Below are 24,925 nucleotides of genomic sequence, written 5' to 3' on the forward strand. Positions count from 1 at the left end.
ACTTTTATAGATGCAAAGTATTTGTGTGTTTACTACTGACAAGAAGAAATTTCATTTTCAGTTGAAAAAAACCCTGATGAACACAATAACATGGTATGATTGATATGACTGTTTTCATTGTGCTGTGTACTGTGCTTAATCAGTCTTCCTCATCATTCTGTATACTGAATAATGGTGAGACTATATTTAGTCCTGTAGAAGAACTCTTTATTATAGATGAAGAGTGAACGCCCAATGGTGCTAACGGGCTGGAAAGCACAGCGTATAAATTGCACTTTGAAGACCTTAATATGGCCAATCTTAAGTATTTCTTTTCTACGGGAAGGTTCAAGGTTTGCAAGTTCACACATAGTCTTTGACTGTTAATTTCATTGCCAGTTTAGCAGGCATGTTCTGTTTCCTGCACCTCTTTTGCCAACACATATTCCAGCATGACAGCATATGTTAATTGTGACTCCACTGTAAGACAACTCAGCCTGTTTCCAGAAAGACTGACATCAGAATACTATGTAGTTAGAGATCATTTAGTTTCAATTAAGTAATTTTACTTAATTTCAGCAATTACAACAAAGTGTGGGTGTTCTATTTTTTTATTGTGCCTTTCAGTTTTATTAAAGATGCTGGCATTCTATAAAAGAATTGTATCTGGACACACTATATTATTAACATTTATGCAGCGGTAATTTATCTTTGTGTATTGGTGCACTAGATCTCCCTAGTATCTTTTAAATAATAAAATTTAAAAGTACTGCACCTAAATATGAATATTTCAGTTGCATAGTGGTCTAAGCTCTATGGATAACTTGCCAAACATTCAGGAAATACATTGTAAGTATAGCTGCATGGAGCTAAACCCTCAATGTGCTGGCTGGGCTACATCACCAGAGTTAGGGTGCAATGCTCCTATGCAGGTTAGAAGAACAAGTCACATTGAATATCATGCTGATTATAATTAGTCATTAGTCAGAATAATAAAACTAAATAGTCGTTAGTCCTCATTATTCAGAGAAGTTGATGGTAATTTAGGCCATGATTTTGTCAATGGGACAACTTCTCTGTATGTAAAATGACTCATTCACAAGTGTTTACAGAATCCAGACCTTATGAAAGCAGGGAGGGAGGGAAACATTCAAATACTCCGCAGCATTTTAGCCTAATGTGCTGTCAATCAATCTATTCCAGCAACTTTCTTGTATGTGTTTCAAAACTTAGTTATTATTTAAAATCATGTAGAGATTAATAAAGTGTCTTGGGTGAGATAAAGGCTCTCCAGAAGTACAATGTTTTAATTGTGGTAGTAATAAAATATTTTCCCTGCATTCTTTCAAAAATAAGGACTGCAAAACTGTTTCTCTTCATTTGGATTAACATTGACAACTTTGGAAGATATGTGTGTGTGTGTGTGTGTGGGGGGGGGTGTATGTATATATGTATACATTTATTTAAAATTGACATGACACAAAGAAGGTTTACACTTGCCTCTGTGAAAGACAATCTCAAAATGTTTTTGTCATGAAGCTATACTTTAGGTATGATACTGGAGGAGAACAGCAATTTTAGAAGTATTCAGCAGAAAAACTCCTAAAGGACCATATGACAAATTTCCATTGTTAAATATTAAGAAGCAGTTTTACATATATGCCTATATTTAATGTGTACGAGGAAGTGAAAGAGAATATAAAACAGGGGTAGTTTCATAGGTTTTTACAGGCTTCACACAGCCTTGGTGGAACCATATAACTGCACTAGAACCGACTATCTCAGCATTATGATCAGAATACTCAACAAAATAAAATTTTCTGATGAGTATAATACATGTATGTATTTAAACATTTGTCTGTATGCACAGATACTGGACACCACGGATAGTACTTGAGAATGTTGAACCATTCATATGATGTGCATGGAAGACAGGACAGAGTGGCAACTAGAGACTAACTGGTTTTGAGAGGCATAAGAGGTCTTGCTGGAACTCATGCTTTCTTAAACAATAAAATGCCATCTGCTGGGCTAAGTTCATTTGTTGTGTAGCTCCATTAAAGTTAATGGATTTACACCAGGGATGAATTTGGTCCTTTGAGTCCAAGGAAAGGTGGCAGAACACTGACTTCACTTAAGGGGAACCTAGACATGGGTGAAATGAAATCTAAAACCTTTTTTTATTACTGGGGCAGGGATTATTTTTCCTTAGAGGTAGGCAACCCCCGGCATAGGTGCCAGTGTGTGGCACTTGATGACATTTTGCTTGGCATGCGTGACTCTGGGTGGATGGTGGGGTTGGGGCTGTATGGCCACAACAAGGATCAGGCCCTTTGTGGCTACCCTGCTATCCGCTCCTGGCAGGCCAACATCTTACAAGTTGGAAGTTGTGGGTGCTTTTGGCAGTCTGCCCAAAAACGTTGCCAATCCCTAGCACTTGATTGAAAATATATGACTATCTACACTGTTCCATCAATGGTAATATAGTATATACGGGATGACAAATACTACTAGACTCTGCTAACTCTTTCCTTTTAATCCCAGAATTTTCTTTCCTGCTGCAGTCAGCTCTCACGTTGGCAAAGTATTGTCAGTCTGTTTTCCCAACTTGAAGACCTCTGTCTTTTCCATAGCAGGAGGTTCCTGTGATGGCCAACTGTACTGGGGTGGTACCCATTGGGTGCAGCTACATGAGACACTAACTGAGCAGTAGTCTTATAATACTGTGCAGTAGCGCATCACAGCACCGACAGTGCTAATACATTACTGTGCAGTATTATCAGGCCACTGCACAGTGGCATTCCTGAAAAGGTGTGTGCTGGTGCTACTGCACAGTGAGGCCAGTTATTACACGTTCATTTAGTACTTGATTATACGAATAATAAATTGAATGTGTGGTCACCACTGCGCATTAACGAACATGTAGACATGCCCACTGAGGTGCAACATCACCAACACTCATAATAATAAATAAAAATATGGCATTGGTGATTATTAACAACATTGATGGTTATTAATAATATTGATTCTGTCCATTAATAACATTACCAATTATTAATATTATTATTAATAATGATTACTAATATAATATTGATGATTATGAATAGTATTGATGGTTATCAATAACAATATTGACAGCGACTGTTGATATGGACTATTAATAATATAGGTGATTATTAATAATATTGATTACTAATATTAGTACTGATGATTACCAATAACAGTATTGGTCATTAATATTGTTGCTGATTATTAATAATATAGAAGAGTATTAATAATATAGATCAGCAGTTCCCAATCTGTGGTATAGACAACCTGTCAGTGCTACGTGTTAACTGATTTATTATAATTACCTGATATGACAAAAATCTGCTGGTGGTACTTCAGGTTGTGTCACTTTAAATGGGTGGCGCGTAGTCTGTTGGGAACTGCTGATATAGATGATTACTAACATTGATGATTATGAACAGTATTGGTGATTATCAATAACAGTATTGATTATTAATGTTGGTGCTGATATATATTATATTATGTATATCTTATATTGACAATATTAGTAATTGATAAGATTAATGTATATTATTATCTATAATATATCAGCTATATTATATATGTTAGTACTATATAATATTATAGCATTATATATATCTGATATATATTATATATATTAGTATTATAGCTATTATATATAATACTAATATATGATATTAATCATATCAATTACTAATATTGTCAATTATTAATGCCAATAATGGCGATTCATAACAATGTTGATGATTAAGCATGTTGACCACGACTATCCATGTTGATCACGATGATGAGGAATATGAATACCGATGGCCATTACGAATACTGATAGGTGTTCATAACCGTGGCGATCATTACTGACGGCTAGGAACGCGGATCGTTCATCCCATGGATGGCGGCTCTGGCTCCTGATGCTGGTGGTCATCGTTATTCGTGTCCGTTATTCCTATGGATTGCCATGTCATGAGGGCCCGGGCTGTCCGCAGTGGCACTGGCGTTCGGCGGGAGCAGTGTGGCACTGCCCCTGTCGCTGGCTGCGGTCAGTCCCAGGACCGGGGAGTGGCGGTGGCCCCGTACGCCGCAGGCCGGGCCGAGGCGGCCAGCAGCAGTCGCGTGCCCTGTCCCAGCGCTGAGGCGGCCCCTGACGCGACGCGGCGTCACAAGCGGGGCCAGGCCCCGCGTCCCCCGGCGCCACAGGCACCTGGGCCGGGCAGCGGGCGGGTGCGGCCGGGGCCGGGGCCAGTCTCCTCCTCCTCCCGCCCCTCGCCCCGCCCCGGGGCCGGCCTAGCGCCCGCCTTGCAGCGCCTCGGCGCGCCTGAGCCGCGGCGGCGGCGGCGAGAGGAGAGGAGAGGCGAGGTGGCGAGACATGCAGCCGCGGTGCCGGCGCTGGGCGCTGCTCCTCCTGTCCTGGCTGCTGCAGGTAGGAGCGCCCAGCCCGGCCCCACTCCCCTGCGCAAATCCTGCCCCCTTCTCCGGAGAGGGGCGACAAATCTTGCTGTGGGCAAGGGGGGAGTGAGAGGAGAAACCCCCCTGGAGAAGCAGCCTGCGAGCGGGGAGTTGGGGCTGAAATTGAACGGGGGATGCTGTTGAGGAGCTGAGTTTGTGGGCTCTCAGCCAGGCGTGCAGGCTGCTGTGCAGCCAGGAGCCCATGGAGGATGCTGGTGGTCACTGGTGGGTGGCCGAACACTGTCCCCACTAGCTGGTGGAGAGGAACAAAGAGCTGAAAGGATCATATGAGCAGCAGGATCCTCGAAAATGAGGGTTGCCTGGGACCTCAGGAGAGCATCTCGTCCAAGCCCCCTGCTCCAAGCAGGCTGTCCTCAGCTAGATCATCCCAGCCGGGGCTTTGTCTATTGGGCGTTCAAAACCTCTGAGGATTGAGATCCCATGGCCTGGGGGTGGGGGGCGCTGGGTCGGGATGGCCTATTGATGTTTACAAATGGGTCCTGGTACGAAAAAAAGGTTGAGAGCCAGGTTGAGAGCCGCTGCTCTAGGCCACTCCCTTGTCTTGAGGTTGGTTAGCTCCTTGGCGAGGCAGGCATTCAGCACTGCTCAGCTTTGCCCTCATGGGAGTACTCAGATTCCAGATACAGTTGGCCTCAAAGATGTTTCTCTCTCTTTCTCTCTTGTTTTTATTTGGACTGGTGCCCTTTTGCTGATGAAATGTATTGTATAGCAAGGGGCAGTTGGCAATATTGTCTCGGAACGACCCAGAAAAGTTAAGACTGCTAGTATTTCAACTTCCGACAAGGCCTTGATCACCATTGAAAATAGGAGGGCCAGAGTGTATTGGGTGTGGGGGGAGGGTGGATTTTGATCATTCTGAAAAATTCCTTTACGTCATGTCATGACTTCAACAGAGCTGGGAAACTGACTTATTTTTTTAGGATTGAGATCCACGTGCCTTTGACAGAGGTGTGGAGGGAAATAATAAAAAAAAAAAAAAAAAAAAGGACAGCTGTTGTCCTTCTTATTTCTTGTCCTAATTTTGGGTTTGAATTCAGTGCATTTAAAAGTGTGGGATTAATAATGCTGACATAAACCAGACATGGTGCAGGCAGGTGGCCATGTTTAAGTTTCCCTTTCACAGCTTTGCCAATGCTTTTCAGCCACTCTTTTATCAATTGGACACTTGGCAGTACAGTTTATGTCATTGATTTAGAAACGCTCACGTGGTTTTCTTAAACGTGTCTTTTTGAATGCCTGCCCCTTGACTGCTGAAAGCTTTGGAAAGGCAGAGAACCATATTGTTTCCACACTGGATTGGTCTAGGGAAAAATACAGTTACTTATTTTTTAAAAAGGAAAATAAAATTATTTAACTGGAAATCTAACACCATCCACAAAATTGGGTAATGTTTCAAGTAACAGATGTGTTTAGAAACTTGTCCTTTGTCAATTTGTACCACCCACTTACATAAAATGACCCTAGTATGTTGCCCATTCTGCTGTCTATAATTCCATGAAAAAAGTCAACACCACTAATAGTATAAATGGATGTAACACCTCAAAAGTTGATTCAATTATGCCTTGATAGACCAGCTGTAAATCTGGCCCAGTACTTTCCATGATTGCTACTTCATGCTGTTGAAACTGGCCATTAAATAAAGGCAGAATAGCAATTAAAGGAAATGGGCAGTGAGATAACCTCAGAAGAAATCTTGTTATGAGAAAATGTGGATGATATTGTCTGTGTAAAATCTATTTGATTAAGCATCTTTGGGCTGTGGTACACATTCTCCAGGCACACCAAATCTTTTTCCTAGTAGAAATAAATTGCATAAATCCTCTTTGGATGTGCCCTATACTCATTTTATTTAAGGTTGCATACTGATTTATTTTTTAAAAATCTAGTGTGTTTGCTTTACCATCTGGATTTGTTGTCTTGTAAAGCACTTGAGATGTGTTTATAGATTAGGCAGGGGAGGGGTGTGTGTGTGTGTGTTTACAGAGTATGAGAAATTATTTTTAGAAGCGAAGTATACAAAAAATGCCCAACCTTAAGAAATAGGGAATGTATCTGATAATGGATGTTTATTTTGTTTGTGTGTGTGTGTGTATAGCATTCTGACTGTGGTGCTTTTGTGAGGGCAAATTTTGGAATTGATTGCAAGGTGTGCTGTTGTAACCCCATTTCACACTCTCATCAATATGGACAACAAGATTATTGTACCCTCTTTTCATTTAATATTTAAAATAGTATGAGTTTTGTCATAGATTTTTCATTTAGCTTTTTTCAAGATGCTTTGGCCATTACCCAAATAGGAAAAAAATATAGTAAAAATATTACTTAGAATTGTTTGCCTTCAAAGTACTTTACAAGCAATAACTGATTTTTTTTTTTTTTTAAATTTATTTTATTTATGTACTTAAAAAGCACAAAATTCACCAGGAAACATTCATATGTAAGTATGGTGTTATAAAACAATAAATTTAGGCAAGCCAAAATAATACAACACATTTCCAGGTCAGTGTATATCAAATTCTGCCTTGATATGAGACTGCTTAAATGTCTTTAAGGACTAACATTAACTCTGAAAGTCATTCAATTATGTGGTGGTTATAAACTAAGAATAGTGACCTGCCTGAGATTACAGAGAGCATCAGTATTGGCAAACGCATGGAATTCTTGAGTCATTTTACTATATCCTGGACTTTGACTCTTTCTTTAGAGGGGGTTGATGTATATTTAATCATAGAGACATCACTGAGAGAAGCAATGGGGAATCAGTTCTGAGGTTTTCCTTTTAGATAGTGGCTTTCTGCTATAACCAGAAAGATGCTAATCATTCTTCGCTCACCATGACAAGAGAAAACCTAAACCAACCAACAAACACTTTGACCTAAGTAGACCTCCTGAAGTGCCAGAAACTCCATAATCTTTCCTAGTGACTTTATTATTGTCATGCGTTTAATGTGGAAGGCACTTTAATATTACAGTGATGGACGGAAGTAGAAAACCTAGAGGTGGATGACGGGAGAGGTAATTTTGGCTCCCTCAGGAAGGAAGTGAAAAATGTATATGGAACAATGTTCTTTCTTTTTTCAAATTAACCCAGTTAATGGGAGCAGAATTTCTTGTTTCTCTGGACCCCCCCACCCCTCCTTTTTTTTCCCCACAGGGTGCAGATATTTGGCAAATCAGTACTGGTATGCTGTAACATAAAGGCCATCAGAGCCTTTGTGTAACCATTTTTGTGCCTGGTAAAATCTTTGGCTCCTAGACCAGGGCTTCAGTTTGTTTTGCCTTTATGCTGATGCCTGATAGTCACCGCTATGGAAGGATGGGAAGTGGGAAGATTTCTCTGTCAGTTTGGTGTTGGCAGGTGTTGACTTATGTTCTCTTTATTTGTTTCTTTACAGTAGTGTACAAGTGATGTGGTAGCCTTGAGAGTCCCCTAATTATGAGAGAGACAAAGATTTCTTAGGGTGATATCTTTTATTGGGCCAGCTGTGTAATTGGAAATAACTTTATCCCAACTATGCAGTTGGCCCAGTAGAAAATACTGCCCTAAGAAATCCTTGCCTCTCACCTTTGTTCTTTTAGGCATGTAGAGACCTTTCAGCCCTGGATGTCTACATATTTTAAGTATGATTTTGGTAATGAATCTCCATCTGTAAGACAAATTTCCCATGCTAAAATTAGGCCTTCTGCCAGGCAGGTACCCCAGCATTTGTTTGTGTGTTATCTACTTGCTATCCACTTTACAGGTTTTGAAATTCTCTATAGGTAAGACTGAATGGCCTTGGGGTGTACTTTTGCTGGAGGCTGGTGCTATGGTTACAGTGCTACGAAGAGAAGGTGATCTACCTCCAGTGAGAGTTTTGCGCGAGTGAGAGTACAATTCTCAATTTGACTGATAGTTTGCCGTGTAGCCTCAGCTGTCTAATGCATTAAGTAATTTAAAGTGCCTCATCTTTTGGGTGGTCAACATGAGTTCCCAGGGCCAAATTGTTAAAGGTTTTTAGGCATTTGTTTTAGGTAAGATACCTTTTTAACAAAATGCTTCCCCTGCTTTCCTTCCCCAAGCCTTCTTATCACAGGTGCTCAGTACTTACAGTCCCACTGTGGTTTGCTGAAGATGTGGGTTAAAATCTGAAGTAAGTGTTTTATTCTTGCAATCCAAAACCAGAGAGAGCCAAAATTAGCAAGCATTTGGCAGGCCTGCATGCAAGGGTTGCCCTTTGTAAACAACATTTTTGTGCAGTTAGATATGTTGATAAGTGTGTCACAAAGCTAAACGAATTAATAAATTTCTAACGTTTAGAGATGGTCAGAAACGTTTTTGAATTTTATTTAAAGTGAAAACATTTTGCTGATGAAATTGCATATCTGTTCCTCTTGTCCTTAGAAATAACTTTTATTAATATTTATTGTATTTATAAAATGTTCTATGGTAACAGCTTTCATCTGGCAATCAGTCCTGCAAGGTAGTTTTGGGTTTTTTTGTTTTTAAAGACCAGTTTGCCAGGTATTTCCCATTTGTGTAATTGCTGTAGTTGTGGGATGTTTGTTGTTTTTTTTGATGGACTTGACTGGGACTCCAGCATGCAAGGCTAAAACTACTAGCTCAGGTTTTCTCTTTATCTGAGTAAGTATATTAACATAGGCATGTCATGTAGTCTAAAAAAAAAAATCCTTTTGCTGTATTTAGATCCAGATAGAGTTCAAAACCTGGCTTAGTTTTTATTTTTCTCCAGACTGAAGTTTTCTTATTTTGAGGTTTATTAAATATGTTGGTTTTTCTTTCTGCCTGTGCATATTGTGCAGGTTGGCTGCTGCTTGTCACGAAGTCAGTAAGAGGCTGCTGGTATTGATGTGCTCTACTAATACCACTTAAATAAGAAGCTTTAGCTATGGTTGGCAGTGTATGAAAAAGAAATCATCTCATACCGAACCCGCTAAAAAGGACTGCTGGGAGCTTGTTTTCAGTCCATTTGTCCTGCATGACATGGTTAACATCTTGCCTTCTGAGGGGGGCTGTGACTGCAGATGTGTCCACTGCCCCCTTTTTCAACCCATCTGTTAGTTTCTAGATGCTCAGGGGCTCAGCAATCTGAAATGATTGTCTGTGGTTCATTTCTCTCATCTGTTGGAAAGTAACTATTGCACCATAGGGTGAAGGAAAGGAACAATTTAGCATGATTTATTGTTACATGATCCAGCCGGGGCTGCTGGGAACTGAATCTCCCCATGTATCCACAGCAGTAAGATCAGCTGAGAGCTGCACAGAAGGAGGACTGAGGTTATGCAGTAGGCTTCTTCTGTTATTGTTGGTGAGAATAATGCTATGTCACTGTAGTCAAAATAACAGCATGCAAATACTTTTTTGTTTCTCAGTTAAGTGAGGCTGGGGAATGAGACACCGAATAGACACAACTGCTATGATTTTTTTTTTCTTTAGGTTGTTCTCTCTGTTATGTCACTCACTGAGTTAGTTGTGTTTATAACAATGCTAAAATTATTTAGCACTTTTGATAGTGGTTTTTACTGAAAAGGAAGTTGTGCATATTCTGACTTCCTTCTGCTCTCACTATGTCCCACTTAGCTGTTGCAGGTGCCTGTATGCCTTTGCTTTACGCACAAATTTTGCACTTGCAGTTAAATTCTTATCAATTTTTAAACTGACTTGGTTAAAGTCAATTTAAAGGTTTTGTGGACAAATTCATTTTGATTTTTCAATGGGCTTATTTTCATTTATTTTAAATCTATTAGGCACCAGTTTAAGGCAACAAAAATCTGGGTTTCCACCCAGGAATTTGCTCTGGTTTATCTAAACCAGTTCAAATTTATGTGCAGACAGGTCTTTTGTTTGCGTGCACCCATCGATTTAGTACTTGGATGTTCAATTTAGTACTTTGTATCTTAGTTTTCTTGCATCTCAGGGCCTTGTTACAGGGTAATTTTGAGCAGCTCCTGGATCTCTTAACACCTGGATTGTCCACACATTAACACCTGCAACTAGTTTTAAGCACTTGTTAGGCAGCTCAAAATTACACCCCTCCAGGGCAAGATTATTTCTGATTTGTGTTACCCAGCTTGTGTTACACTAAAGTGTAGCCACTCTACACTACACTTTAATGTAAACATCCTGCCCACCTCCCACCCCCACTGGCCAGGATCTGGCTCATTGTCCCCCCTTTCCCCAGCACCCCGGATCCCTGTTTACTGCTCCCCATCCCCTCCCCTTTCCCTTCTGCTTGCTTGTGGCTGCCTGCACTCTGTCCTGGTGGAGCAGGCAGGGGAGGGTTAACCTGCTTGTCCGGCTGAGCCACAGCTGCTGCTTTTTTGGCCGGGCTTAGCTAGGGCTTAGCTAGGAGAAGACCAGCGGCTAGGCTGGCAGGTTCACTGGGACAGAGCATGGGAAGCTGCAAGTAAGTTTGGGGGGGATGCAGAGGATAGGGGAAAATCCAGAATGGGCTCACAGAGCTCACAGTGTAAGGTGCAACAAGGGCCTTAGTTGAAGTGGCAGAGGTGCTGAATATTCAATACAAACACTCTTACTTCCAACTTGCTCAGTTGAATATGCTGGATTTGAAAGGTACTCTTAAGTCCATCTCAACCCTGCAGTTGGTCCAGTAGAAGGTATTCCCCAGAGAAGTCCTTGTTTCTTTCTCCCAACTTGCTTTGGCGAGACAGCTTTAGAGTTAAATATGGTAGGTGATTACAAAAATAGTTTACATAGAGGAAGACACTTTTAGTCAAAAAGACCTACATTTTAATAGTGGGAAACCCCTGTATTTTGACATGGAAAAATGAGGGAAGCATCATTCAAACTTTCCTATATCATAACAAAGAGAGATGCAGCACCAATTCAGTATTTGTTTTCCAGTGGAAGTCCCCTTAAATAGAATTAACTTTTCCAGAGCCTGTGGTGTTTTCCCACAGCACTTGACACAAGGTGTCTCAGTGCTGTAAAGCAGCAGTTCTCACCCCAGGTCTCACCTCTCCCTGTTAGATTTCCTTTTCTGTAAAAATGGGAGGAAGGGTTGTGGCTATACCTTACTTAAATGGCAGGAATACAATGGTGGTTACCTTATGGGAATGGTCACAGTGCTTGAGACCAGCTAGTGCAGAGTGGGCAATTATTTTGGCTGGAGGGCCACTTAGGGAATTGCGGTGAGCTGTTGCAGGCTGTTTTTCCCCCCCCCCACCCCCAGCTCACCAAAACTGGCTAAGTGGCTCTGCCCTGCAGTTGGTTGGGGGGCTGGGATGGGGTTGCGAGTGGGTAGGGAGCAGTATCTGGGAGTGGGACAGGCAGGCAGGGTTGCTATCTGCTTTCTGCATGCCCCTGCAACAAGTGTCGGTTCTCTAGGTAGGGGCATGCAGGCAGCGGATCATGGCTCTGCCCTGGGCTCCGCCCTGTGCTGTCAACTGCCACGCAATCCTGATCCTGGCTCTGGCCCCAGTCCCGTCTGTCCCACATCCAAACACTCTTCCATCTGTTCCTTCCTGCCCACTGACAACCCCATCCCATTTGTACAGCTGTGAGCCCTGCCTGTGTAGGTCCCAGCCAGTCTCCATGGCCTGTAGACCCTGCCAGTCCACTCCATCTGGCACCCCTGGTAGTGGGTGGAGGGTGGATGGGCCAGGTTGCCTGGCCAGCAGGGCTAGGTCTGGCGGTCTCAGGAGCAACCCTGGCAGCAGCAGGAGGAAGTGAGTCTGGGTGTTGCACTGCCCCAGCTCCACTGCATGCCTGGAGGCAGTAGGACTGGCCATGTGCGGCATGGCCTGCGCTGCCCCCTGGGCCGGGCAGGGCTGAGGGGCCTGCCATGGGCTAGATAAAATCTCTTGATGGACTGGATTTGGCTCACTGGCCAGACTTTGCCCACCCCTGAGCTAGTTGCTAATTTTGGTCCTAATATAATTCTTTTCATAGTCCCAGGGGCCTCTTTTGGAGTCTAAATAGAAACATTGGCCACGTCCAGATGAGCACAGACTTTTGGTTCCTTGGGGAAGACTAGCAGCAGCACACTTTGTGCCACTGCTAGTTGTTCCTGGGGAAAGCCTGTGCCATGTACCCTCTGGAACACAGCAGTTTACCCCAGGATAGGGAAGGCTGGGGCCAGCAACTGTGCTGATCTTACCAACCTTACGTGGGGTCCTGGGTGCCAGGGAAGCTGCAGTTGCATTGCTTCTGCAGCTGGGAGCCTGGCTGATTTTGGGTGGTGTGTGGTGCCTCCACATGTGCCATGCTGCCTTTTTTCTGTGCAGATTTTTTTGGAAGGGGAACTCCTCTCCCCCTGTGCTACAAGGTAGCAGCACGGGAAATGCCTGAATATGTGGTGGGTGCTGTCTGTGATATCACATGGCTGCGTTTGTTTGTATGCAGCCTTTAAGTTTGAAGAAGAAAAATTTGCACCAGCTCCATAATTTCTGAAGCAACTTTGTAAAGCTACAGAAAAAGCCTAAACCTCATAACAGCATTTTGCAGAGACCAGGACTAACAGCCAATAAGGCTGCAGGGTGTTGTAAGTCACAGGTGCTGTCTTTCTACAAATACTGTCTAAATAGCAGTCTTGTGCTTAAACTGAGCGGGGTCAGTAAACTGTTTGTTTGGCTTTTGACATGTTTCTCTGTATCACTCTTGCAGATCACATGGATGATCAGTGATGCCAACCCTTGTCCGAAGTAGATTTCAAAACCTGAGTAAGAATTATCTCAGCATTATGGCAGGAGAAACTGAGGCACAAAGCACTCAAATGATTTGCCTACTCTCATGCTAAGCTGGTGGTAGTCAGTGATAATACCCAAATATCCTAGCTCCTACTCCAGCAACTGGACTGCCTGCATTTCGGACTCGGAAGCTGATGTTAGGGAGGAGTTGATTAGGGCCTTGCATCAAAGGCTTAACCACAGTGGAAGCAGACGTGTTTCATTAGTGCTGGAAAGCAGCAACTAAAGCATGCATTCTCTGATGCAAATTAAAACCCTGCCCTCTGCTCCAGTCTAGCTTTCTGTAAGCAGCTCTTTCCTTCACCTAAAAAATAACTGCAGTTATGAATCTTGGCAGAAAGTAGGCTTGCTTGATTTGACAGCTTAAGTGTCCTCAGGAGTGGTCCCTGTTGATATGTTTCTGATGCGTGTGTGTATATATGTATATGTTTCTAACCTATTTCCATGAAGAAAAAAGCACCTCTGACTCTTTGGGAGGAAATTCACAAAGTGCTGAGCAGTGATTTGCTTGCATTACTGCTTTGAATGTTAATGGACAGTGCACAGCTAAATTGCTTGCCCACCACTTTGAAAATGAATCCCTCACTCTCAGACCTTGCAAAAGAAATCAGGTAGATGCACGGGTCCCAATCCTGCACTCCTTCTTTGCCAAAGTCTTCCATGGAAGTAAAATGATTTTTCTTGTTTTCAGTTAGTACCGAGGCAGGCAATTATTTCAGGTAGAAGGCTACTTACTGAGTTTTGGCAAGCTATTGAGGGCCACATGACAGGCAGCCAGGGGCAGATAAATATTAATTTTGTAAATTTTTTTAGGGGCCCCACGGGCCGGATAGAATGGCCTGGCGGGCTGCATTTTGCCCACCCCTGAATTAGTATGCTTTATGCCTGTGTGGGTGTATGAGTTCCAACCTATCTAAGCATTAGAATGGTGGCTAGAGTCTATCTGCACAATGAAAGGCCTTCTCCTACAAAACCCCTGTGGACATGACTGTAGTAGAGGGGAAAAAAATGAACGAAGTGGGGAGGGAATCCAATGATAGCAGAAGGTGCCAGTACAATGGATCTGGAGACTGAACGCTATCTACAGGACAGGTATGGTATTGGTATTAGCACCACAAGCTTCTCCATCCTGCCCTGCCAACATGTATTAGCTCTGACCTGGCAGCAGCCACTCCTGAGCTGGAAATTGTTTTATTAGGGCCTTGTTTCATGTTATGCTTGAGATGTATTAACTGTACTTAAAGTGTGAGCATTTGCATGTTCAAGCAGCAAAATATGTGCTAGGTGCACTTGTATTGTAGCAAAGTTAGGACAGGAAGTGTATCTTCAGATTATGTTAAGTAGCACGTATAATTGATTTGCTTCACATAGATAATATCAGCAATTTGTGGTTCCAAGGCTGGGATCCACAATCTTCTGATTGTCGTTCCCAGCCTTGGGCGTGCATGGGAGACTCAAGCTGGCTGCCGTGTGATCCTGGAGCTGAGACTCGCAGTCTACTGATCACCTGGTCCCTGGGGCTGAAACCAACAATCAGCTGATTGTCAGTCCCAGTCCCAGGACTCCACCAGGGTCTCCAACCAGCTCCAGTCCTGGGGCACCGGCATAATCTACCTTCTCCTGGGCTTGGCTCCATGTGCCAGTGCACACAGATCCAACTGAGAGAGAAGCATGCAGGCTGTGAGATGGTAGTAAGCATTATCATGCAACCGCTCAGAACATATTCTACCACGCTGTGTTAAAAGTTAATGTTTATTATGATCTAAATAAAACACGTGTTAAGTGACCTGCATGACGAGACCCTTATATATAGCTCACTGTCTTCTCAGGGTCTTATGACATTGCAGTACAAAGAACTGACTCCAATTCATGTAAATTTACCCAGGCTTCTGCTTTGAACTAGCTAGCTTGGGTGCCAATAGCAACATAGCTGTTGTAGCACAGGAGATAGCTGCTTAGTACTCACGCAGGGTCCCCGGTAGGCTTGTGGAGAGTGCACTGATGCTTGAGCTACTTTAGTCGGTCTGCACCCAGGCATGTCCAGCCAGGGTGTGAGTTTAAAGCTAGTTCACATACGTCTTTGAGAGCTACAGTCGCATCTTGTAGCATAGATATGTCTCTAGGCTGTCTCTTCAGCTTGCCGACAAGGTTGCCAATTGGTGCCAGTTCTGTTTAGATTGTTTTGCAAACTCCCCATTGACTGCTAAACTCCTTTCTGTATGGGAAAGGAATGTCATATTGGCCAGCTTTACTCTGCAGACTGCTGTCAGCATAGCTGTGTCATTCAGAGATGTCAAGGAGTGGGATGTCTTACCAATGCCATTGTGCATGTAGAAGCCTCATAAACCTGCACTTTACTAGTATGGCTTGTTTCTCTTGTACCATGCCAGCAAAGTACCTATAGTGTGGTACAGCTGCATTCACACATCTTATTTGCTTTGCTGTTCTAGTATGCCTCTGAAAGACATTCCGAGTGTAGGATATCAGTACAGCTAACCAGGTACAGTGCTCTTAGGCTTGACATGGGGTTTGCTGCCATCAGTACTGATAAAGTCCGTTAGTGGTTTCCACCAGTGAGAATATTTCTGTTACCAGTATAGTTTCTTTGAATGATGTAAACCAGAAGGGCAATAAGGCTCTCTTGGCATAATCTGCACCTACCCTAGCAGGTTGACTGGTGTAGCAGTGTTGGTTCAGGGTGGATATCCCCTATCTGTTGATGTGGTTGTGCTAGTGAAAATGAAGTGTGGACCTTGCTCGGATCTATTTTTTTTTTTTTTTAAAGAGGTTCTCTTGGGCATTGTCTACATACAAATTTGCCTAGTGTTTGAGGTTTCAGATGTTTGTACAGATGCAGACCCATGCAGAAAAGGGAAGAAATTGGTTTATGGTAAATGCCTTTACATGAGGGATTGGACTGGTACACTTATTTCTGTAACAAATTGCATACCCTAACCAACCAGTTATGCTAAACAAATGCGCGTGCTCTTTGGGGAGGCCTAAGTTTTTACTCGGAAGCCTCTTTCTGCAAATGTAAAGGTCGGTGCAGATGCCTATTCCCTTGTGGCTGGTGGCAATAAGAAAGTGTTATTTTCACTGATGCACAGGATGATTCAATCAAGCATTTTATTGCATGTGTGTTCCTTTTGGGAAGCCAGTTTGTTTGTCAGATAATCAGCCCCATACTAGGCTCATTGCTAGCCTTCCTTGTGTCTAAGTTCCCACCTAGCAGTTGTACTGTACCCTGCTCAGAGCCTGTGGATCAAAATACAAGCATCAGGCTTAATTCTTCGTTTAAGTGCACCCACATAACTTGATTTTGATCAGGTTTCCTGGATCTGATAGGTGTCAGAATTTGTTTCTGACCTTAATTTGTTGTTTTCAGTTAGATGTCTCACTCTTTCAATTGGGAACTTGGAGCTAAAAACAGAGTGAAGTCTGCCGTTGACTTTGGGCAAGACGCATTGACTGTCTGTCTCCTCGTCTGTAAAATGGAGATAAAGATATTGTTAAGGGTTGGATTAAATATCCTGGAAACTGGGCTACTCTTTGTTTAAAATATCTTGGTTGAAACCATTCATCTCCTTTACATAATTAGTAGGGCTGTGCAAAGCTTCAGTTTGCAATTCTATTTGGAGAAGATTCGGCCTGATTTGGAGAGCAAATCTCTGAATCCGAATCAAATTGCTAGAAGCTTAAAACTTTCTGAATCGATTCGGAAAAGCTTTGGAGGGCAGTCTTTATGGGGAAATCAAAACTTAGAAGAGGGGTGGGGGCAGGGGGAAGGAGGAGGAGCGGGGGAGGGGAAGGACTGACATCTCTAGCTGGCCAGTGAGTGTGATTTGTCTCTGACTGCCCTTCCAATCACAGTGTCTGGGGGAGGGACACAGAAACAGCATAAAAGCCTCTGTCTGCAGGCTTGCTGTGCCTTTTGTGAACTGGTTCTGGGTGAGCAGCATCAGAAAGGTACTGGACTGCCTGGCTTGCTTCCTAGTCAGTCAGTTGCCTGCTCCTTTTTGTTCTTAGAAAGGATTGGGTAGGATATAGCTTAGCTTAGCTTAGAATCTCTTTACTTATCCAATTCATTTCTTTCAATTTATATTTGTTCTCTTTTTTTTTTTTGGCAATACTTTTAAAAAAGAAAGCTTAGTGTTTTCCCTGGCAGCGTGATCCGTCACTGCGCAGGGCACATAGAAGAAGAAAAATCACATATTCATAGAAGAGATTGTATAGTTATTACATTAGTTATTAAAACTATAACTAATAATATTAATAGTTTACATACAGGCTAGAGACAACACAGAAGAACAAAAAAACTAGTCAGCCAGCCATGCATTCAGATTCAGACTAGATCAAAGAAGAATACAACACACCATATATATAGGGGTATATATAGGTATTAATAATATAGGTATATATAGGTATTAATAATCAATCAGACGACAGTCAACAAATCATACAGCACTCACAAACAAAAGAACTTGTCACTGACAGCCTGCCACACATTCAGATTCAGAACAAGACCAGATCGAAGAAGAACACAACATACACACACACCTTTTCCAGCATAGGAAGCATTAATATGATGTGTGCTGGAAAAGCAGGGGCCAGGTCTTCTGGCAGGGGAGGGAGAGGGGCTAGAAGGAGTAGGAGGAGACCTAGAGCTGTAAGTGTTGTCCCCTTCTCCCCAAACATAGACGCATCCTCTTCCCAAACAGCCATGAGGCTTCTGCTGACAGTGGGAGCAAGGAGGTAGATGCAGTACCTGAAGTCCCTGCACCTGCACCACTTCCCTGAAATCCAGAAATAGACACCAGCAGCAGAATCACTATCTCCTCAACCCCAGTGTCATCTCCCAAAGTGAGCCTCCCACTGCCAGAGCAGGAGCTGGAACCAGGGGACCTGAGCGTCCTGGCTCAAGCAATTCTGGGGACCAAGGGAGAATGGGAATTTGTGCTCCACACCCCTCAAAGTTCTCCTAGACCCACGTGTCCTTCTCCGAGCAGCATCTCAGAGGAAGTTGAGGTTTTGGAGGCTCAGGCAAGTGGCTCAGCTGAAGCAGCTGCTCCTGCTGTTATGCCTCAGCCTGCTGAGGAGTGGGATAAGGCAGCATCCCCACCCCCAACGCAGAAGCAGGTAAGTAGCATAGTGTGGGAGCATTCTGAGCTGGCAGATGATCCCAGGTTTGCTATCTGCCAGCACTGCTGAAGGCAGATCAGCCGGGGCAAGGACATGAAACACTTTGCCACCACGGTGATGCTGTTGCATCTCAGAAGGCAGCACCTCTTTGCTCTTCTTCCAGCTCAGCCTGGCACCAGTGTGTGTGTGCCCAAAGGGAAGTCCCCCGCTTGCTCCAAAGGCCCCTTCCCCCCCAAAGCAGAGGCAGGCCACCCTGGAGTAGTGGCAGAAAGCTGCAGACAGAGCGGGGTGCATTCCCAAGGTGAGCGAGATCATCCAGAGCATTGGGGAGATGCTTGCTGTCGATGGCCACTCCTTCTCCCTAGTTGACCAGCCAGGATTCAGGCGGCTCTTGGCACTTGTGGCCCCATCTTACCAAGTGCCTGCATGCACCACCTTTAGCAGGATGGTGGTACCCTCCCTGTGCGAGGCATGCAGGGAGTACTTGAGGGAGGAGCTGTGCAAGGCAGGGCCACAGGTAGCCTTGCACTTCACCTCGGACATCTGGAGTGGCCGGGGTGGTGAGTATGCCTCTCTCTCCCTTGCAGGGCACTGGTGCAATCAGTCAGGCTGTCAGTGGGCTGTCTTCCAAGTCAAGGTGCTGGGTAAGTCACACACAGCAAGGGAGATCATGGTGGCCATGAACCTCATTGTGCAGGGGTGGGTTGTTGGGCAGGCTGAGCTTGCCCATGGGTTCATGGTTACTGACAACAGGGCCAATATGGTCAAGGCTGTGCATGATGTCAACTTTGTTGGCATCTGCTGTGTGGCGTGCAAGCTGCACCTCATAGTCAGGGATGCCTTGGAGGGGGGCAGGGCTGTCAGTGATAGCGCTGCCACCGCTACCACTACAAGGCAGCTGATTTCAAAGTGCAGAAAGGTGACAGGCTATTTCCACCACAGCATCAAGGGGGGCAAAATGCTGTGGGAGAAACAGAGCTTAACATCCTGCAGCACAAAATATCATGCAGGATGTGGAGACTGGGTGGAACTCCACATACCTGATGCTCAAAAAGCTGGTGGAGCAACAGAAGGCCATCCATGAGATGGCCTTGCTTGGGGAGATCGGCATCAGCAGGCCCCTGAACAGAGCTGAGTGGGGTGCCATCTCCCAGATCTTGGTGGTCCTCAAGGCCACAAAGTATATAACATGTATGTTGAAATAGCTAACAGTAAAGAAGAAGAAGAGTTAAAAGTCAAAAGATTAATGGCTATAAATATTTAATATGTTGGGCCTTCCAGTTCCAAAAGAGGGGAATGTTGAAATAGATTTATCCAGGCCTCTAACTTGGCTAAAGAAAAGAGAGCGAAGAGTATAAAAAGGTATGTTAACTTGTAGAAGGGAGGAGTTCTGTTTAGAATCCTCCCTACGATCATTTGTATAAGCACCAATAAACTCAGAGTGGGTCTGTGAATTCTAATACCAAACACAACGCAAAGTTTGATTTCTTCCACGCCACTGAGACCCTTAGTGCTGGCAGTGCCCTCCTTAGCCAGTGCAGGTAAAAGTGCAGCGGTGCCTGGGGAGTCAGATGTCCAACAGGTTGCAGCATGCGAGAATTCCACTGTCTAATCTATAATGAATCTATGAATTTCTGTACCTAGGCAGCTGACGAAGTGAAGTTCATAGGCCCAGCTGTGAAAAGTGATTTGTAATTTGTTCTGTTTCAGGATCAGGCCTGAGAGACTGGAGGCAGAGTGTTTTTTTTTGGTGAAGAATGTGCCCCCACAAATTGGGTTTTGTTGTCTTTGGTAGATTCTGGTGTGCAGTTTGTGGGGGTACTGGAGATAGTTGGCAGGTTTTGTGTTTTGAGCTGGTATAAGTTGGCTTCAGTACTGGTGATGAGGTTCAGTGCTTGTTTGAATGTACGAACCACTTTTCAGAGCTGGGCCCTTCAACTGCATTTCATCAGCCTCCTAGGTAGTAGGTACAGAAACTCATTGACTCAATATACACTCCGCACTCTTACCTGCACTGTTACATCCTCCTTTCCCTCCCTCCGCCCCACCCCAGCCTGTGCCTCACCCCCTGATGCCTCCATTTTCATTTTCACTGATTGGTTTTCTTGCCTGGATTGCATGCCCGGCCGGCCTCTGGCTGCTTTACTATTCCTTCCATCCAGGACCAGGAGACACACCAACTGCAGGTACTTCCCCAGCTCTGACCAACCCAAAAGCTTCCTAAGATATATTTCTCTAACCTGTTTTTTTTCATAATAAACATGTAAACATAAAAACACAAGGTAAGCCATTACACACACAAGTAACATATATCCAACACAACATAACTTTACTCCTTGCCAATTCTTACATCTTTACAATTCCTTTATAAATAGAAAGGCTCTGTAACAGTTCGGTTTGGCTGCCTTAGATGCTTCTTGTGCTATTGGTGCTGAGCCATCTACGTTATTTCGACCTACTGCCATTTACAGTGGTGGACCGGTTCGAGGCTGTAGGGGAGGAGGAGACCTCACTGGGGCACGCTGTCATGTTGTGCAGAGGCCCAAGCGCCAGGGAAGGACGCACCTGAACACACACAGTGTCACCCACCCATGTCACGAGTTTTGCTTGCCTGCAGCCAGAGGTGCAAGGCCCCAGAACCCAGACCCCCCCTGCACCTATCTCCTTGACAGCTGGCAGGCCTTGTGGTTGCAGCAGGGCCTGGCAGGCCTGCAGTAGGTTTTTTTCAGACCCTGTGCCCTAAGACAGACACAGCTGGCAGGCTTCATGGCCACAGCAGGGCCTAGCAGCCAGGCCTGCAGGAGTTTTCCACCCTGCTGTACTCCAAGACAGACACAGTTACACAAGCACCCATTTCATGAGTTTTGCCTGTCAGCAGCTAGAGGTGCAGGGCCCCAGAACCCAGACTCCCCCTGTACCTATCTCCTTGACAGCTGGCAGGCTTCATGGCCACAGCAGGGCCTAGCAGGCTTGCAGTTTTCACCCCTCCTGGGCTTTAACACCCACACAATGTCACCTATGTCACATGTTTTGCTTGTCAGCAGTTTGAGGTGCAGTTTCCCAGAAACCCCTGCACCCATTACCTTGAAACTTGGCAGGCTTCATGCCCTCAGCAGAGGCTACCACCCTTGCAAGTTTCATCTGAATCAGCCAAAAAACAACAAAGTTATAGATATTTTATGGATTCCCCATTATACTCTATGGCTGAATCTCCAAATCTCTCTGAATCTGCTCCGAATCTTCCGAAGCTGATTCAGCCAAATCAAATCACTGGCATCTGAATCAGTTGAATCCGAATCAAATAGTTCCCTATTCACATAGGCCTAGTAATTAGCTAGCTGAAACGATAGCTGCTTCCACCCTAAATATGCATACTTTCCAAAACAGTTGCAGAAAAAGCACAAATGGGGAGCAGGGTTTCCCTGGCTATTGTTCTGAAGGGTGTGTCACTAGGAGAAGCAGCAGAAAGTCCAGAGGAGCTGAGAGGAAAGAGGGCCAGGGAGCTTTAGACATGTTCAGAAGCAGTGTTTAATGTGTCCTTGAGAAAAGCCCAAGTGAGAGCACTTCTCAGCTGAGCGCTGACTGAAAGCAGCATGGCATCATGAGCAAAAAGCCTGGGTCTTGTTGTTTTATGATTCCTGTGCCAAGGAAAAGAGGACATTGTTCTTAAGTAAACAGGATTGCATGAGCATACATGACTACAGTTTCATTCCTGAAAGGCACCATATGCAGGCAAAGCACTTGGGTCAAAAAGGGGCAGTAATATTTACCTTTGTAAAATGAAAAGTACTAAGTATTATATTTGACCACAATGCTACAGTGTGTCAACATCCCATTCTCTCAATTGACTCCAGTGCTTCGACTCGGTTCTTACACTATGTTTCATGTATGAGTCCCTAATTGCTGGGACACTGTTAATGAATTTAACCTGTGTGCAGAGGAGCAACCTTTGGAAACACCCAGGCTGCTGGCAGACATTAATGAAAAGGCACAGTGGAATATGATCCCTGATCAACAGGTGTCCCTTGCCATGCGATGTGCATGGTAGGGTGCACAATTTTGGGATTGGAGATCAGATACTTGCCAGTGCAGGGGGAGTCTGGGATCATGATCCTGGGCTGCCGCTGCACAACAAGTTGAAAGCTGGGTGCCCAAAAACTGGCTAATTGTCAGCTGGCTCCAGGACCACACTGCCATCCTCCCTGTCACCACCCCCTTGCAGTTTCTGGAGCCAACTGATAATCAGCTGGTAGTGACCGCACTGCTGCTAATCAGAGATCCTAATGTGGTGCTAACCTTGCCACACCTTCTGTTTAAGGTGTGATTAAAATCGGCCACAAAAATATTACATGTTTTATGTTTAGGGTCTTTGTAGTTAGTTTCCCTTTTTGGGGAGCCATTAATTCCCTTTGTTGCAGAGTTACAGGTTAAGATGCTACTGACAAACTAATTTGCATCCTAAATGTAATGTCTGCCAGGAGCCTTAGGGAGTAGGCCAACTCTATTGATAAAAGTAGATTTTGAAATAGGCACAGAAGACAGGAATAAGCACAAAATCTCCTAACAGCTGACCTTTTTATGCCAATATATTGACCCTCATAAAGAACTTGTAACATTTGAATAAAGTTGTCAGTGGCCTTTGGGAACCCATTTTCTCTAAAGTTTTGTCTGGTGATTCCTAAACACCGAATTCACTAGGGTGACTGAAGTATAAATCCAAGGGCATTTGGATTAAGTTTATTTTTAATTCTGCAGTAATCTTGACATCCTATTTATATTAGTGCCCTCATCCCAGGTTTTATCCAAAGCCCATTAAAAAAAATCAATAGAGAGATTCCCATTGACTCTAATGAGCTTTGCAGGCTATTTGAGCAGTATAAAAATATAAAAACAAACCAAACCTGTTGACATCAGTAGAACTTTGTGTTCAGCATCTACTAAGATAGGACCTGACACCAGGTGAATTGTACTCTATATGTATGTATCTGTATTGTACAGAATCATACGTGGCTTATCAGTTGCCCTGAGATCCTTACCAGGGTGCTTTTGTTCCTCCCCAAACTGGATAAACCAAATTCACCATATAGATTTCCCTATTTGTAAGGCCTGCTCAGTTTATTGAGTTAGTTCTTCCTTTGTGCTTTCTAATACACACCCCAGATTGCCTGCAAACCTAGAGCTTCTCAAGGGAGAGAGGGTTATTTTAAAATCATGTGGGCTCCCTGATTCTGGTTAATGTTGCGGAAGGAGAGTTGTATTGTAGCGATTACATAAAAGAAGTTATGTAACAGTGTGATTCTGTAATTGCTTCTCTGGTAAATGCTAAGAATAGTTTGTGAACATGCTTTTATTTCTTCGATGTACCCAGTGCTTAAGCTCTGCCAACTTTGGATGTTGCATGTATGAAAGCCCAGGAGAAAAATATATAGTGTGGTCAGGGCCTATGAACTCCAGTCCTCTGTAAACAGGGGTGCAGGTTGTAACTGTGTTGGTCTCGGGACATAGGCAGATGAGGTTCTTTGGGTGACTATGATATTTTTTTATTAGATCAACTTAAATAGTTGGAATTTTTTTTTTTTTTTTATAGCAAGCTCTTTCAGGTTTAAAAACCCTTCGTCAGTCTGAGGAAGTCTCTGCAGTTGGTGTGTGCTCTTCCTGGATGGATATTGTATTCACCCAAAGAACCTTGTCTGCCTAAGTCCTCTGTAAATAGTCTTATAAGACACAGGTGTTGGCCAGCTATTTTGTCTTAGCCTGGGATAGCCCTATTTGCTCATTTCATGTACATAACAATTTTAGGATAATTTTGACTATGAGCTTGATTTCCTGCCAGTTTTCTTAGTTAACCTTTAGAATGCTGTTAACTACATGCAATTGCAGTAGCTTATATCACTGTAACAGAGGGGTTGGCAACCCCAGAGCATGGCATGCAAGGTCATTTTACTCAGCACATCACATCTGGCTGGGCTCTGGGCAGCTGCTTACTGGCCACAGAGCTCAGGCTGTTTGCAGTAGGCGGCAGGGAAGGTGCAAGGCTTGCTGTGAGCTGCCCAGGCTCTGCGGCGGGCAGCTGCGGATCAGAACCCAGCTGGATGTAACTGACAGCTGTCAGCTTGGAAGTGGCTGCATCCAGGTCCAGAGTCCTGGCCTGGCTCATTGTCATGTGTTCCTCAGAGACCACTGTGGAGAAGGGGCTGGGGCTGTGCTCCACTGCTGGGGGTTGCACACCTGCAAATCTTGACATCCTTGCAGAAGGCAGGAACTGGGTGGAATGGGGGAGCAAGGGGGAACATCCCTATCCCTGTCCCCATACTGCCAGGCCTAGCTGCAGAGGGCAGGGCGAGCTTCATGAGTGCAGTGTCCCTAAGTAGGAGGGCTCCAGCTGAGTGGCTTTGGCCCCCACCACCTCTGTCCGCATCTCCTGGCGATGGGGCTGGGGGAAGGTGATCATGGGCAGTGGCTGCCCCAGGTGGTCTGGGGGGGGTTCTTCTTCCCATGCCCAAGCACCAGCAGGCCTATCTGTGCTGCCAGTCCCAGCCCCACCCCTGCTGTTGCTCATGCTGCACTGAGCCAGGAGCCGGGCTGCTGCTGTGAGATAGCACAG

At 44.3% G+C, this 24,925-nt stretch overlaps 1 protein-coding gene across 1 annotated transcript in view; it reads left to right on the forward strand.

Annotated features, from left to right (window-relative positions):
• Nucleotides 1-4,304: 4,304 nt before the first annotated feature.
• VOPP1 (vesicular, overexpressed in cancer, prosurvival protein 1) overlaps nt 4,305-24,925 on the forward strand; it is a 110,012-nt gene continuing 89,391 nt past the window's right edge. Inside the window, exon 1 of the mRNA XM_019539275.1 lies at nt 4,305-4,426. Coding sequence (XP_019394820.1) covers nt 4,373-4,426 — 54 coding nt within the window. The 5' untranslated portion in view covers nt 4,305-4,372. The remainder of the gene's footprint in view (nt 4,427-24,925) is intronic.

The sequence above is a fragment of the Crocodylus porosus genome, unplaced genomic scaffold, assembly GCF_001723895.1.
Source record: "Crocodylus porosus isolate Cpor-Errol unplaced genomic scaffold, CroPor_comp1, whole genome shotgun sequence".
In the NCBI taxonomy this organism is placed as follows: domain Eukaryota; kingdom Metazoa; phylum Chordata; order Crocodylia; family Crocodylidae; genus Crocodylus; species Crocodylus porosus.